This window comes from Haplochromis burtoni, unplaced genomic scaffold (genome assembly GCF_018398535.1).
Source record: "Haplochromis burtoni strain Fernald_Lab_line unplaced genomic scaffold, NCSU_Asbu1 Contig_42, whole genome shotgun sequence".
Taxonomy (NCBI): Eukaryota; Metazoa; Chordata; class Actinopteri; order Cichliformes; family Cichlidae; genus Haplochromis; species Haplochromis burtoni.
The window spans coordinates 216,168-232,672 of record NW_024582403.1 but is presented as its reverse complement, the minus strand read 5'-3'; the positions used below and the strand labels follow the sequence as shown (position 1 = coordinate 232,672).

The 16,505-nt window shown below is 40.9% G+C and overlaps 1 protein-coding gene across 2 annotated transcripts in view; it reads right to left on the bottom strand.

The window, feature by feature from the left end:
- The window catches only part of trabd2b (TraB domain containing 2B), an 87,205-nt gene extending 77,387 nt beyond the window's left edge, over window positions 1–9,818 (bottom strand). The window contains exons 1-2 of one of the 2 annotated variants that reach the window (XM_005920861.3): window positions 9,667–9,818; window positions 498–713 (exon numbers count right to left, since the gene is read on the bottom strand). In XM_005920861.3, the coding sequence (XP_005920923.1) occupies window positions 498–611 (114 nt within the window). In that variant the 5' untranslated portion in view covers window positions 612–713; window positions 9,667–9,818. Of the gene's footprint in view, window positions 1–497; window positions 1,193–9,666 lie in introns of those variants that run through there. The other variant, XM_042220059.1, reaches the window with a different exon arrangement.
- Window positions 9,819–16,505: the final 6,687 nt, after the last annotated feature.

Genomic DNA, 16,505 nt, shown 5'->3' with positions numbered 1-16,505 from the left:
TATTATTATTATTATTATTATTATTATTATTATTATTATTATTATTATTATTATTATAACTTTAAGTTATTGTTGCTATAACTTTAAGCATAAGTAATAAGAAATTGTAGGCTGTTTTCTTTAAAGTCATATCAGCCTTTGCGCTTGTTATAGACAAGTGTCTAAGTCAGAAAAACAGCCTAATGACAAACTAGACTCTGCGCCCCCCGTCGTAGAATCTCCCTCCAAAGTGACCCAATGCTTCAGTGGAGTTTCGCCATATTATTCAAAAAGAAGTTATTAGAGAGAAAGGGGTGTTTAGGATGAACAGACAACAAGTGTCACAAAGCCGTAGGGTTGTTATTAGCACCATTCAGTTATGTGGGCTAAATAACGACCTTGTCGGGGCCAAATCTTTGCTTGGAGTAGCCTAGATTATTATTAACTTTCAAATACGCGTCCATCCCGGTGCACACGGAGAGTCACTGACTTAAGAAAGCCCTCCCAACACGACTCACCGACTTTGGAGCGTCGCACTGTCTCGGTCTGCCCGGTCGGTCTGCGCCCCAGGGTGCCACAGCGTGCAGCAGCGCGCTCAGGAAGACCCAGCTGATTCCAGGCAGAACGACCATCCCGTCGATGTTATTGGACACTTGTAGGAGTCAGCTCAAAGCGGACTTTTCTCTCTTTTCTCCCCACTCTGTCTTCTCTGTTATTGCCCGGTTTCCCGTCTCCTTTGAAGTACAAAAAAAAAAAGTTACCGGTGGCCTCTGGGCTCACATGTGCAGGTCGGCGAGAGGACCATTCCGCCTCTTCGCCATTCCCGACGCACTCCACTTGTGAAAGTATCTGTTTCTGCTCTAAACGTTTCTTGGCTCCTTCCAACCCGGTGCAGTTCTGAAGCAGGAGCTATAAACTCTTTGGAGAGTTTGCGCTCCACGAACTTGGAGCGTCTTGACTGGGAAAGAGGGAGGTGGGACGGTCTGAGTGAGTACCCCACCCCACCCAAAATACACACAGCCCAGGTTCTTTTAAGAGGAGGGAGCACAGGTTCATAGAGAAATGACAGGTTTCCGCGAGTGAAGCAGCTCTAGCCACGCAGACCCCCAAAACAGTGCAGATTGGAATTAATCTTCTCATTAGCTGCTTATTAAGTTAATTTAGTTTCCATTTCGATGTTCCTGATATTTTTTTAATAACCCGAACTCAGGAACTCGTTTTTTTAAATTGATCCCAATGATCTTAAATGAAATATTTGCTATAGTGGTTTATATACCACAGCCATGCGCTATGATTGGGTATATGTACCTCATTATTATGAGGGGGGCTGTCACCACTAACCAAGAGCCCAGAGGGCTCACAGTACTAGCAGTCCAGAGGTTTGTTTGGTTTGGTTTTCGGCAGAGTCATTTCAAAGATGTAAATGAACACTATTTCAAATGCTGTCATGTGCTTCCTCACCAGTAGGATCCCATTCATCTCTGTTCTTCTCTGTTTGACATGCCTGCAGCAATAGGCTGTATTTGAACTGTATGGATAATCTTGGACCTTATATGCATGATTAATGGATGCAAATAAACAGGTCTAAGAAAAGACAACTGTGAGAAGTCTTTTATTTATCTTCATTCCACCACTCTTCTTAAGATGTATTAGTCATGATGAGGAGCAGGCATTCTGAAATCAGCGCATGTGTTGAGAGATAGTGGCCCCTCTGTGCAGGCACCGATGTCAACGCTCCACTACTCTACTGTGACCTCAGTTATTGTCCAAGTGGCAGACAGCGTGACAGAGTCAAGTAGTGGAAATTTATCATGGGGACCCCTCAAACAAGTGGCACCGAGCCCCTCCCAGCAGGCTGGGCAGACAGACCTCAGACAAGCAGCTCTTTGTCCTCTTTCATGTTCTCCCCTCCTCTCCACTCCTCTTCTCACCACTCCATGTTCACTTCTGTTACTGGGCAGCTCGGTCCGTCTGCACCCTTATTGTATTTTCCATTCAGATTGACTGTTTGTGTTGAGTGCCTTTGATCAAGTTGTCTTTTAACCAAGTTTCACGTTGTAAAACTGTGACACTTCTGCTCTTTGACTCTTGACTCTGACTACTTTCGCTGGGAGTCATTTATCAAGATTTGAGAGTCTGACAGGTAGAAAAGTTAGCATGTTTTTGCTTTATGGATTTGCACAATGGTCCACTTGAATGCCACCTCATATTTTCACATACTTGAAACAGAAGGAACAACTCAAGAAAACCATGCTAAACAGATCTAATCTCTGCATCCTCACTACTCGGTTTCTCCCTTTTGTGGCTCTTGCTCTGAGACAGGTGTGGGACTTCAGTTAACGGTTTCATCTAGTCTAATGTGGCCACCTGTAGACCCAGGTACATGCTTTAACCACGCCTCGTAGAAGGCTTCTCTTTGAAGGAGCTTTCCACATTCTTGGCCGGTTAGAAGAGGGCTTATGAGTGGCTGGCTGCAGGATATTCCTGGACTGGGGCCAGCACTTACAGCATGGTGCACGTATATAGCTGGGGACGAAAGAAGACTTTAAAGTTAATGTTCTGTTAGCAGATCGCGGCAACGTCCACTTATAGAGCACACATCTGGGGAGGTGTTGGAGAGAGAAGGAGGCAGGAAAGGGAGAGAAAGAGAGTTGACTCGGCTGCAAAAGTATTTTTGACATGTTAAACAAGTCTGCAGCTGAATCCTGCCAATAGGCCTGTCCACACTTTTACTGGCTTTGCATATTTTTCTTTAATATGTCAATTACATCCAGAAGAAAGCATACAGATAGGGAAAGAGTAAATATGAGATTGAAGGCACCCTGTTAATGTCTGTAGCCCTTCAGTTCAAAAGATCTGCTGTCTGCTTGTCCTTGTGGCCGTCCACATGTCTGATATTGTGCAGAAGTCCTGGCACAAAACCCCAATTTTAACTCTGCACCCTTGCCTCAGAGTCATTACTTGTCTTTTGTTATGTAATGCAAGAAGTATTATTTCCTTCATAAACACCACCGGTGCTCTACACCACATGAAAAGAGAACATCCATTTATATCCAGTGAACTGTACAGAGATGTGTAACTGTAACTGAGGCTGGAAATGCATGCAAACTATTTTGTTTATTATGTACACAGGGACCCCTAGTGGTGTGAAGAAGAATTAAGCATGTGCACATTGTGGACAAAAGTAAGAAGAACAAGGTGGGATGGGTACCATGAGGGCATAAAAATTGCGCTTCAAAGAAACTGAGTATGATAAATCTGAAGGAGTGGCTTATAGCTTCAGGCTTCCATACCTCAGAGTCTGACTGTCAAGCTCGAAGGCCCCACTGGACACTCCCTCTTTCTGTCTCTTTCTGGTGTCTCAGCTGGACTAAACACGCATTCCCTTCACTACCTCCACCCATTTCTTGCTCAGGGTCTAATATCCTCTGTCCTCCTTTGAAGACATCGAGTAATAATATTGACAGAGTCTCTGGTGAAAGGTTATTGTGGTTCCCTTTTCCGGATGTCCTGGGAAAACGGGGGGTAAAATGTAAAGGTTAGGAGGTGGTAGAGAAGAAGGACAATTTTATGTGGTGAAATATATCAAAGAATCCAAGGAGTGGGCCCAAAATGTATCTGTTTACCCTAGATGAGTTAAGCAGAGATAAAAAGGAGGAAAGGAGTTCAACCAAGTCTAACGTGTAACGGCTATTTTTGGTTAGTCTCCAAGAATTTCTGCTGCCATTGGTGGGTCATGCAGACACTGATTTGTTTGGTGACAGCACATTTGGGTTAAATAGTTTTTCCTAGTAGTTGCAGTGATGTCTCTTGTTGCAGGTCAACACATGCAATTGACGGCCACACGTCTATCTTCATCCAGAATGAGCAAAAGCAGAAGGGGAAAGATGAGAGGAAGACATACAATGACAGAGGTCATGGCAAGGGTTGTTTTTTCAGGAGTATTGTCTCATATAGATTTTTTTTAAACATCTGTCATTATTTTGGGGGGAAGTAAAGAAGAAGAGACATGAGTCTGAGTCGGAGAGAAATTATTCAGTTTAGTTAAATGAGATCAAGATTTGCATTTAGGATGTATTAATATTTCAAAATATACCTTTTAGGTTCTTTTGTCATGCTGTATAATAGTTACAATTAAGTCATGGAAAGAAAATTCACACTTTCACAGTTTCTTGAGATGCTGAATGAATGAATGAAAGCACACAGCCACCCTGTTTCCAGTTATTTGTGTTAAGTGGTTGCTGGCTCTCGCTTCACATTCACTGTGCAGACATGTGAGTTACAGTCGTCTCCTCATCAAGCTCTCAACGAGCAGGCAGATTAGTACATTTCCAAAAATGTTGAACTGCTTCTTCAAAGGAAAAAGCCTGACTGAAAGAGTGGGAAAACAAAGCAAATGTACAATAATTCCAATTTCTACTTGGGGTCACTGAATTGTTTGATTGTCTGAAAATGATTTGAATCATCATATGGGTGATTTTGGGACCAGCGGACGCTCTCCGCCATCATCATCAAGACGCCTAATAAGGGAGTATTTTGGATGAATGGAGTTGATGCTTTTGGTACATTTCCACAAACTAGAGCTGTTTTGACAGCGTGCGGTGACCACACACCTTACTAATATGCTTCATGTTGAAATTTCCCTTAATATGCGTGCCAGCTGTTGATCACTTTCCATTTAATGATGAAGGAGACCCATCTTATTAGCAACAATGTACTTCTAAGGTCATTGTGGAAATGGTTTCTATGCTGAGATTTTGGTAAAGCAGCAGTTTTGATCATAATTTGTATTTTTTTTTTTTGTGGTCATTTTGTATATGTGCACACATACTGACGCTTTCACAGAGAGCCATATCTTGTGTTTGTTTTCTAGAGCCTATAATTCTCTTACATCAAAGGCTTGGCTGGCAAAGTCACCCCATGATGCACTGCACTCTCTCCCACTGATCACTGGCATTGTTAGTAATTGTATTACCCATATCTGGAGCACCCCCTGCTATTTTCCCTCTTCTCCCCCATTTACCCCTGAAAGCCAAAGCTGAAGAGTTGGAGGAGTGAAAAGGCTCGTCCTGCTGTTAAGAAGATCTGTCTTTTGGCTATTTGAATGGTAAAAAAAAATAAAGTATGGACAAATAATGATGTTTCCCCTCTTGTCATTTAAGCATACATACTGGTTCTGCTCCAAATCTCAGAGCTGGACAATGGATGCCATTAATATCACAATATTATGGTAATACAATATATATTTTGCCAGTGTTAATCTCTATTATACTGTTGTTGTTCATTGTCGGTGTCCTGTTTGGGGTTTATTCAAGCAGGGTTCAAAGAAGGCCACCAACGCCATATAAGGAATTTTTCATTGACTGGGGAGCACAAACAGCATGTGTTATGATATCATTAAATCAAAGCCTCTGGTCTGCACTGGTGTGCAGGGATCAGATGAGCTCTTCTCTAAGTCGACAGAAATCTGGGTTTGAACTTGACCGTCTTTTGAAGATGGTCATCTGCACTAACAAGGTCTTTTGAAGATTATCATATTGTCCGAAGATGCTTTATTGCCGCACGTATAGTAAATTTGTGGCATGAAAGGTTAAAAAATAAATTATGCTTTAAGATCAATAGAGAACAGGAAGCATTGGTTCAGCCGCTGTCTGCTCGTGTTGTTTTTCCACACACAGCTTTCCCTAGTTTCTGTGATTTTACACTGACTACAGAAAGCAAAGCCTGGCCTTATGCCTGAGTCAGCCTTTGGCAGGGAGTTTAGTTTGGTGGCAATGAAACGCTGTGTGTTTATCCTGTATTTATCCAAGGTTTATTTGGTCTCTTGCACATCTCTCTCTGTGGTCGTACTGTACGCCAGCTGCTGTGTTTGAGGGGGTAGTCTTAGTCATAGACTGTCTTGAGCTTTGTTTACCCACATCTGTGAAGCTAGGTGTCCAAAATACTACATGGTGTGTACCTGGGTGCTTTGGACAGACATGTGGTTTGAACATGTGTTTGAAAGTATAAAAACAATTCAGTGGCCGGATCTGCAGTTTGGGTTCCTTTGGGTCGGAGGCAAAGAAACAGGCTCAGAACGATAACATCTTGACTCAGCTACGTTGAGAACTGTGTGATTCCAGAAAAAAGCTCTTTGAGCCCTGTGACTGATAAAACTGGAGTTCAGCTATGAGTTCAGAACCAGTGCAAGGTTGGGGGTAGGGAGGGGCTGAATGATGCGAAAGCGGTAACGCAATATGACCTTTCATGCTTTCTTTCTATCATCTGTTCTTTTCGGCATCTTTTTTCCCACCCCGACATATCCTTTGGTTTCCAGCTCTGTATATTTTCAAAATCAGTGTGCGCTTCTGTAACACTTGGCCCATCAAATTCAACCCCCCCAAACTCAAGTTCATGTATCGGTGCAGATATACATACCCATTCATCTAAACATGAGACACTGAAAGAAGGAGGGTGCACCAGTGCACAAGGTGGAAGAAGAAAGGAAAAAGAAACACAAAAAGAAAAGGTGTTGATGGAAAGCAATTGAAGTGAAGAGTCACAGGAATGCTACAGAGGGAGATGATTAGGTCTGACTGATGGCTCTGTATTGATACAACACAGACATAATTTATTGCCTTAAAGGCCATATTTCAAATGCCTAAAATTAATGGTTTGTGGAAAGAGAGCAGTGGAGGATGAGAAGTAGGAGGGCATTTTCGAGATCTGTCTCCATAATAACAACCTGGCTCAGATAAACACACAGACTCAGACATGCATAGACACTGATACAGGTACGCACACATAGATGCACACACACACAAACCCCAGACTTCTTTCTGGGCAATGTTCCTACTGCTACTCTTCACTCACACATAGAGCTGTTCTTGTGGTTGACAGGGAGCGGTGGAGCTGTCAACAGGCCCAGAGCCTGTTGAGAACCAGACTGCGCTACTAAGCTACACACACACACATTCACCCACACAGCCGCCGATATAAACACAGATCCATACATGCACATGCTTTTGAAATATGTCAAACAGCATGGCTTCTATGACAAAATACACACAAACACACGCACTAGGTCAGAGGGAACATATTAAGCAGTACTGTGCGTATGACTGAACTGAACACACACAAAGAACCGAAACACATTAAACAGCATGACCCTTACGACTAAATACACAAACACACAGGCACGCAGGCACAGACAAATACACAAATAGTTCTCTCAGGAAAAATCCAGAGAGGTAATTTTCTGCTTCTTCAGCTGATCCTGAACATGTGTCACGGTTTATACTGTAATCTACAGTATGAGACTGAAAAAGGAAAACACACCAGCTTCGCCCCTGCTTTCATGTCTAGATTTATTTATGGTCTTGCCTGGAGCTCTGTTTGGGCTTCCAGGGGATGTGAGTCTGTTATGCTGTGATGTGTATAATAATATCATTAACCACTTACCTTGGTAGAAATGACGGTGGGCCTATAATTATTAAGCATTGTCTTAGATTTGGACTCTAAGCAAGCTTCATATTTTTTTGTAATATCACTGTATTGAGCAAAGACTATTTTTATTTCCTTAGTAGCAGTCTGAGCCAAGAATATGCCTTAAATGCAACACATCAATAATGTTGCGATGACAGCTTCCAGTCTCCACCTGGTCTCACAGAAGATGAATTATACTCTGAATCTGACTGAGCCCCAATGCTCAGGTCCCAGGGGGGGCAAACTTTGAGCCTTAATGCCCCAACAGGGAAGTCAATAATACAGTAAGTGAAATACAAACTGTATCAGTCGACGTGTTAGCGTTTGCCAGCACTTTCTCTGTAAGTGAACACAATTCAGTGGATCTGTTGTTGCAGTATTTCATTCTACAGAAGTATTTAGTTTCAAAAATTGGACCAACTTTATAAATAATCTCTCTAGACAAGTGCAGATATGTATGGAGAAAAATGCGATATTCTGCTTTTTTAAGCCAAACGGGGCTGATCTCATATGTTAAATGTATCAGCTAACATTGTTGTGATTGGCCAGTGAGCCCAGACCTGGTACAATCAGGCCGATGTTTGGTTGGTATCGTGACAGTATTATCATCATCGACAGCTTAGCATATTAGCTAGTAACATTTACAAACAATTTATAACATAAAGTATCACAACTTGATGGTGAAGACGATGTTTTGTAATGGTCATAACTAGATCATTCAAATTAAATTTGCTATGAAGAGTTAGGAGTAACTGTAATATGCAAGGCCTTTGTCTCTGCGACAGGCCCATTTTTGACCTGCACATGCCCCCAGAAAACCTCACCAGTTTAACAAAGTAAGTATTATTCATCCTTAGGGCACCGTTAATGTTGGTCCAAAAGGACACAGTAATTCGATCGGGTATTGAGCTGTTCAGTCTAGTCTGCTGCTATCTCTGGAGCAATAAAACATTCAATTTATAAGCATTTTCACACTCATTACCTTTGATATTTAACTTGATCCCTTTCTAGTAAAATTTGCTGGCCATTCATCTATAATATGTCTGCACTGTACATATACAGTACAGTGCAGACATAAGCTGTGTGATTCATGACAAAGGGAGACTGAAGTGATGACCCAGTGACTATGAAGATGCCTGACAATAGCAGCCTGGTCTGACTGCAGAGAGTTAAAAAATGTGCGTAACACTCTGGGGAGCTCTGAGCTGTGCAGTCAAAGCGAGACAGTCGGTTGATTTATGAGCCAGAGTTGAGCCCAGCATAGTCTGCTGGGCTGAAGCACATCACCATGATTGAAAGTCACATCTAAACCAATGTGCTGCCCTCTCAGTCACCACACTGCACATGCCCAGAGATGGCTGAGTTCTGTTTTGATATCGGAGGCTCTTAAAATGAGGTTGACAGCGTAACATTTGCAAAGTAATTCGAGCACACAGGAAACAGTGGTCCTCTGGTCTGGTGAAGAGGCTTTTGGATTCTGTTGCTCATAAGTCTCCCTTTCTTTTCCTTCTTTTTTATATTTGCTACTATTCTGTCTTGCTCCCTTATTCCGTCGCTCCCTTATACTGTCATAGCCCACCAGTCACATGTTGGTAGTCATATTGAATTTGTTGCTCTGAACTCTTACAGCCAAATCAAATGATGCACAAAAATTAAGGTAATCTAGCTTCCTGTATTTATCTTTATTGCCTCTTGCATGACCTTCTAAAGACAGAAGTCTTATCTGACCAGTAAACAGACAACAAGATCAAAAGTATGAGGTCACTGAGAAATCTTCTTTGTTTTTGGATATATTTCACGCATTTACTTAAAAAGTAACTTGAAATTGAAAACAGATGGTTTAATAAATTAGGTGGTGCACTGGTCAGCACATTCATCTTACAGCAGGTTCAAATCTGCTGGTTGGGGTCGTTCATGTTCTCAATGTGCAAGTCCATTTTCATGTTAGGTTAACTGATAATTGATCGTTCTGTGTTGGCCCTGCAATCGATTGCATCCTGTCCAGGGTGAAACCGGTCTCTCACCCACCGGAGGGACACGAAGGGACTCCATCCTCCTATTACACTAAATTGGATTAGCCAATCATTCCCATGTTTCAGTTGCAAGCTGTGTTATCTAATGTAATTTTATCATGTTAAAAGGCTGGTTAATCTATAGAGAACCTCCCATTCAATTGTGTCTTGCTGAAAATTGCTGTGCTAATAAAAGAATAATTACATTTACCTAGTTGAGTCATCGATGGCGTCAAACATTTGGCTCAAAATGGTCAAAAATCAAAAGAACTTCTTGGTCAAAAATAGAGCTATTTCATGGATGAAGTTGGTTCAAAAAAAGATGGAAAATGAATTTTGAATATTCCCATAGACTCCTGTATCACCTTCACAGAGCAGCCAAACTGGCTCTGACATGAAACAGAAAATAGAAACAGAAGTGGGAGGTCTCTGAAAGTGAAGGCAAGAAAAGCGTCATGAATTATTACCTGCTAAATGTCCCATTCACATTTCAGACCATTTTAAAAAATAAAGTAGAAAATAAAACCATTATTATATAAATGCTTATACTGGTTTTGCCACTAGAAAAAATAACTGCATCTTTGAAATCATGTTTGACATGGTTTGTGGTTTGGTTTAACTTCATGCTGTAATGCCACATTGCAACCGCATGATCACACAAATGATCTTGCTACTCGCCCTCGTTTCCTGAGTAAGATTGTGGAACACTGTGTTTGAATGGTCCGACAGCAGTGTGTATGCAGCAGCATTCAGTGATAATATCGCAGAAGATAAATGAGGCATGGCTTGTTGCCATCCATTCCTCTTTGCAGAGAGAACAGGAAGATAACAATAACAGAATGATGCAGGTTTAAGTTATTCATTAACACTGCCAAGAACATTTTTCAACACCAGTGACCAAAATGAGCCTGGTGTTGTTTGTGGTTCGAACTGATGTTGTCGCCACAGTAAATTAACCACTTTTTTGACAAGACATGAACCTGATGCAAGATGAGTCATTGCTGGGTAAACAGTGCAGTCATAACTGTAACGATAACAGGAGGATAATTAAAGAAAAGTATGCCAAGTTGGTCTACTGCTACTTCTGCTGTGCACATTTTGTTACAGCTAAACTATGAACGCTAATTACAAATTTTGACTCGAATAATTGTTGTTTTTCCTAGATTTCTCTCAGTTTCATATCGTAGCACAGAAAACCTTTACTTTTGTCCTTGCGCTTGCCTTTCACATCCTCTATGTGTTACAACTTGTAACATCAAACATTACACATAAAAGCCTTTCTGCGGCACTGGAAAGAGAAATGTGTTTCTCATTTCATGCTATTATCATATCACTGGACATGTCCACATGCAACTTTGTTCTGAAAACCGTGGATTCGGAGAGTAAATGAGCCACAGAGTCAGTAATTTGAGCTCTAATCCCACCGTAAGCCCTGATGGAGACTCAACTGTTTAGTGGAAATATTTACAAAGCCAGACATCATTCGGGGAAGGAAAGTGAACAAGATGTTGATAAAAATGACTGAATAATCCGTGTGTTCCTGTTTGTCTTGGCTTTGTTGGTTGCTATGTGATTATGAAGTATGCAAAAGAAAAAAAAAGTCTGAAAGGGAGAGAGAGAGTAAGTATCTGATAAAGGAAAGAAAGAAACTTTTTTTCAATAAAAAGGAAACATTAGTGCATCTTCTCATATACTGTGATGTCAAACATAACATACTACAGTTAAAAGGGGTAAACAACATTTTTCCCCCTAACAATATAACTTACTTTCAAACAAAAACTTACACCTAATGAAGAGTGTTTTTCTTTTCAAAAAGAATTTGAATCACTTGTGCATTTCTTTAGTTTCAGTGATTTCAGCATTTTGTTTAAACAATGAACACATTTAAAAAGAACGGCTCTTTGAAAATTAAATATTCCATTTTTAAAACGTGCAGAATACCCTCAGAGAGAAGAAATCTTTATTGGTGAAAGCAATGCAGTGGTTTAGAATTACTGTGCACTAAATCATTTTTATGCTAAGGAGTAACCCCAGCTCCATCAACACATAGCTGTTGGTTAAGCCTGGGTTCAGATGAGGGCTTATGATTGCGTCTTAATGGGTTTAGTGGGAACAAGGTGTCACAGAAAGCATTGGGGGATTAGCAATTACAAAAATGTCTCCACCAGCCCAAAGTTTTTGAGTGAGCTGCTAATTTATCCGTCACCTGGGCAAACCGAAATCCTCTCAGTGCAAATTAAATTAACATGCAGTCAAACTTACCAGAGGTGCTGTAAAATAGACACCTGCTAATGATTTTGTGGTAAACTTCTATTGGTGTTTCCAGGGTTAAAATGGTATTTGCTCCCACAAAGTTTCAGATTGATTTTCAAAGCGGGCTAGTGTGAAGTTTGACTAGAAGCTGGCCTTTTGGGCTCTTACTACAGCGGCTGTGATTTATCAACAAGCCAACCCTGATCTTCCACTGGTGGGGCTTCCCAGCCCTAAACAAACGTTTCCAAGTTTGTCTAAACCCAGGAGACCATTCAACTCTTAGGCAACAGGGCTGCATTGCGGTTAACCATCACTCCTTAAAACAAATCTTATAATGATCCATGCTGTGGCTGCTACAAAGGCGGTGGATTTGGATCAGAGCTACATAAGCACTGTTATGCTCAATGTCTGACCTCTGGTTCAAGCCTTACCCTTGCAACTTAAAGAACCAAAGCTCCGGCCCTAACTATCAAGCATCTTTCATACAAACAACAGAGGGCACCTGCGGAGCTCCAACAGAGACTGAGATGTGTTACCTAATTTTTACCTTTGGACCATATTTGGAAAAACAGTGACATGTGAGACTAAACTAAATCACTGCAGGTTTATCACCATTCAAAGCATGTTCTAACAGTTACGAGAAGGCTTTAATTAAGTGATCCATCGATTGCAAGAGAGGTTTCCCTGAAAATATCACAGTGTGTAAAGTTTTGGCACACTGTGCAGTAAATCCACACATGGACACAATGAGCAAGCATAATGAAACCATCTATCTTCTTGATACTAAAGTCTAGCATACAGAAGGAACTGACTGTCTTATAAATCTTTTTCATAACCCCAGCCAGTTTGATCCATGGAGTTATTAGGATCCAGATAAAATGCACCATGCTGTCTTTCTCATTCTCTTTCTCCAAGCTCTTCCTTGTTGAGCATGGAGGTCCAGCTGAGACACTTGGCAGAAGATGTGAGGGAGATGAGACAAAGATGTGTAGCAAAGCAACAGGAGAAGAAGGTGAAGTTGTCTTGGGAACCACCCATTAAGTCCACCTCTGGAGCTGGCTCCATTTAATCCATAAAACTGGAGACCTAAAGTTATCTTGGTTAAGGATCTACAAGCACACAGGGAGGGCAGTGATGTTCGTACAGATACGCTTTGTGTCACTAAAAAAAGAAGGCTGTGCAGAGAGAGACTGAGAGACAGACACCAAACTAATAAAAGCCATTTATATATTTATGCATGTGCATGTGTTTTGCATCTGTGCGTGATGTTGTTGACCAAACCCAAAGAGTCCGCACATGTTTGAACTGATTTGGGAGCGTGCATACGTTTGTTTGTTTTTTAAATTATTCCTAATATGTGGCCAGAGCCTTTTCCACTCATGTGTTGTTTTTGTGCATGTCTGTGTATGTGATTATGTAAACCAAATCCAAGATGGCACGAACAGAAAATCCCCAAATAGTATTTACAAGTTTGTGAGGTTTGTGTGTGTGCATTTATACGTCTGCTGGTGTGTGAGGGAGTGTGAGATAGTGAGGGGAACTCAGTGTTCAGCCAAGGACAACAAGAAGTTCCCTTTGGACAGAGGAGGCAGTCATGAATCAGGTGCGATACCTGTGACCCTGTGTTAGCAGAAGGCCAAAACAAACACACCCAAAGTAGAGCCGCACTCCAGCTAAACTTCTCTCTGTGTGGAAGTAATTACCGAGGTGTTGAAGTTGTCACTTTTCCTCTGCTGTTGAAAATGGATTCATGTAAATCTCTTACACAGAAACCCTTTCATTTCATAGGGTAACAGGCGCTAATGTTTTTTGAGACGTGCATTATCCTCAGTATACGTAGATGGTTAATGACACGTCTTTATATCAGAATAACAGGAGGCTTTCCTGTTCTATAATGTATGAATGAGCATTTCTTGCATGATAAGAAAGAGACATGAAGCTCTCGTTTACTGAGAGAATATATTTTGGAATGGCCAGCAATAGAGAGAAGTTTTGAAAAGTTGTGGCCTGACTGAATTTTGCCATCTCACCTGTGTATATCTCAAATTGTATATGTTCTAGAATGCTAGCAGTGTAAAACTGATGCTAATTATCTATTATCCCAACAAAGATGTAACAAATTCATTCAGTTTAAGTTTTGTTACTTTAAATTAGATGTCATTTGCTTTGTGTTATCTTCATTAACTAGATACCTAACACATCCACTCACTTGTTTACATTTATTAGAAATATGCTGTGCATTGACAGTACCGGTAATGATGTTGCAGTAACCTGAACCGTCTGCGTTTTACTGCTCGGACTGAAGCTGTAATTTCACCATGTCAGGACAAAGCTGCAACGGAGGTGTTTCAAGATGGTGTTTTTCATGGATGTGTCTAGAAGCAAATGTCTTGATTAATGTGCTGGTCTGAGCCAAAGTCCTGTTTGACAGTTATGAGTTCAAAGTTTCTCGGTTTACTAGGTATGGCAGGACAAGCCAAGTGTGACCTGCAGTGGGGCTGTATGGATCTGGACAAGACTCCCCTCCATCCCCATCAGGGGTGGCCAAGCGGACACAGTCATTTTACAGGAGAGGAGGCGAGTGTTGAGTTTCAGTGTCACACAAGGGAAACTCTTACAACTACACTCCTCAACCCCTGCCCTCCTCACCCTGTGTCCCTCAGCACCAGTATCCATTATGTCCCGATATACTCCCCACTCCTTTTCCGTCCCCCATTGAGCTCTAGCTGCCATCTCATGGCCCAGTGCGCTCCCAGACCGTCCGTACTCTGTTTCACTGCTGTAAATGTCACCTGCCTTACACTCTCTCTTTTTTTCACAGAGTGTGCTTTATTCAGCCACCATTTAAAAAAGACCCCTGCTTGCATTTCATGTTTTCTCTTTTTTTAAAAACGTGCCAAAGGGCACTTTTCCTCCCTATCCTCCATAAAATATTGTAGAAGTCATACGATAACGCCTATATATTTCTGTGAATGTCAGATTTTACTTAGTCACTGCTTTGAGACTGGATAGCTGTGAGTAATGCTCACGTGTTTTTTGCAAATCTTAATTTAAACTGTTAGTTTACATTTAGTTCTTTGAAGCCATTAGTGGAAATATAGCATTAAATTATGGGTTTTTTCCATTCATAACACAGTTTTGTGAGTGTCAGGTCCACAAATAATAGCAATCATTTGTAAAAGTGCTTCATCCAGAAAGAGATATGTGTAATACTATCATATGACAGGGTGAAATTTTACAGTTTACATGCCAAGGTCTTCAATCAGATCATATCCCAAGATGATGTTCTGTGCATGACTCATGCTGGAAACACAGCAGCAAATGTGTCAGGCATCTTCATGCATTTCTAAAAATCATTATAGTAAGTCCTTGGTAGCAATCTGGGCAGAGGAATGTTGGACTACTAAACACTTACAATTGTGGATTTTGACTGAACATAACACAGTCACAGTTCTTCCATGATGCAAGGTCTATATTCTGTAGAGGCCATAAGGGACCTGGTCTGAAAGTGATGACAGCATGATTAATGCACACCTCCATTCCCGCTCACACACTAACATCACATGCAAGCCCAAGTGGCTTGCTTAAGCAAAACTTAAGAAAGCTTAGAAAAGTAGCCAGTGTTCATCTGAAGATCACTGATAAGATAAGACACAGTTTGGCACTGACAATAACACTGAACTCATTATTTTAGGGATAATAACAGTGAAAACATTTTGGCAAGTTTGGTAATACATCATACTAGAAGAAACTAGCCTTCAATTTATTTAGCTAACTGATTCTTCAGTCAAAAATTCAGCAAAATTTTGATATCAGATAAAAGCAATTTGGCTAAAAAATAATCAGACAAAGAAGAAGTGAATATATTTAAATACATAAGTTGTGATAGAGAATTCAAAAGCTTAGTCCAAACTTTCTCATGATGTGATTCTGCAGAACTGATTACAATATTCACACGAAAGAAATCTGTCTTCTATTAGAACAACAGTACATCCCAACTGGGCTGCAAATGCTTCGCTGTCACGTATCATCTGCACCATCTGCCAATAACAAAATGAGCCCAAATACATCGACAGCCTAAAAAGCATTAAAACACTTTGTGGTTTTGTCATCCCTCAGCAGTCAAAATGAGTTTCTAAAGAGATGCAGTGATGTGAAGGAGCTTTTTCTCAAACCACCTTTGTTAACCTCACCACCTCTATTAATCTTCCGTGCACAGCTATAAAAGAGCCTGTGTGGAAAATGAAGAGGTTGTCTGAATTCAGTGCACGCCAGAGGCCAAGTGGTCAGTCAGGGTAAGGGGAAACTCGGGCTGGCATGCCGATTCAGTGCCAGTTACTGCCAATACAAGCTATCAGGCCACATAGACAAACACCTTGACAAACGGTTCCATACTGCGAGAGAGCATATCTGGACTGCCAAGTCTTACGGCAAACTAAGGGTAGCTTAATGGAAAGCGTGGACTAAAACAGCACACATGTGTTATTCTTACTCCACCTATAAATTTTGTCATCATGATGTATGAAATCCCATAAATTTTACATCAAGCAATACACCTTTTAGAACCATTCAGTCCTCACATTTATTGTTATAATGGGGAAAATTTGTATTTTTCATAACCATCTAATTAATTAAGTAACAATGTTAGCATGTTCCCTTCATTTAATCCATGATCAATGTATGTTTTTCTTACGGTTACATGCTATTTATCATGTAATTCACCGTAATGGTTTTTAAATATGATCTACTGAGAATTTGTATATACAAATAGAACAATGAATTGTAATGTAGAGACTG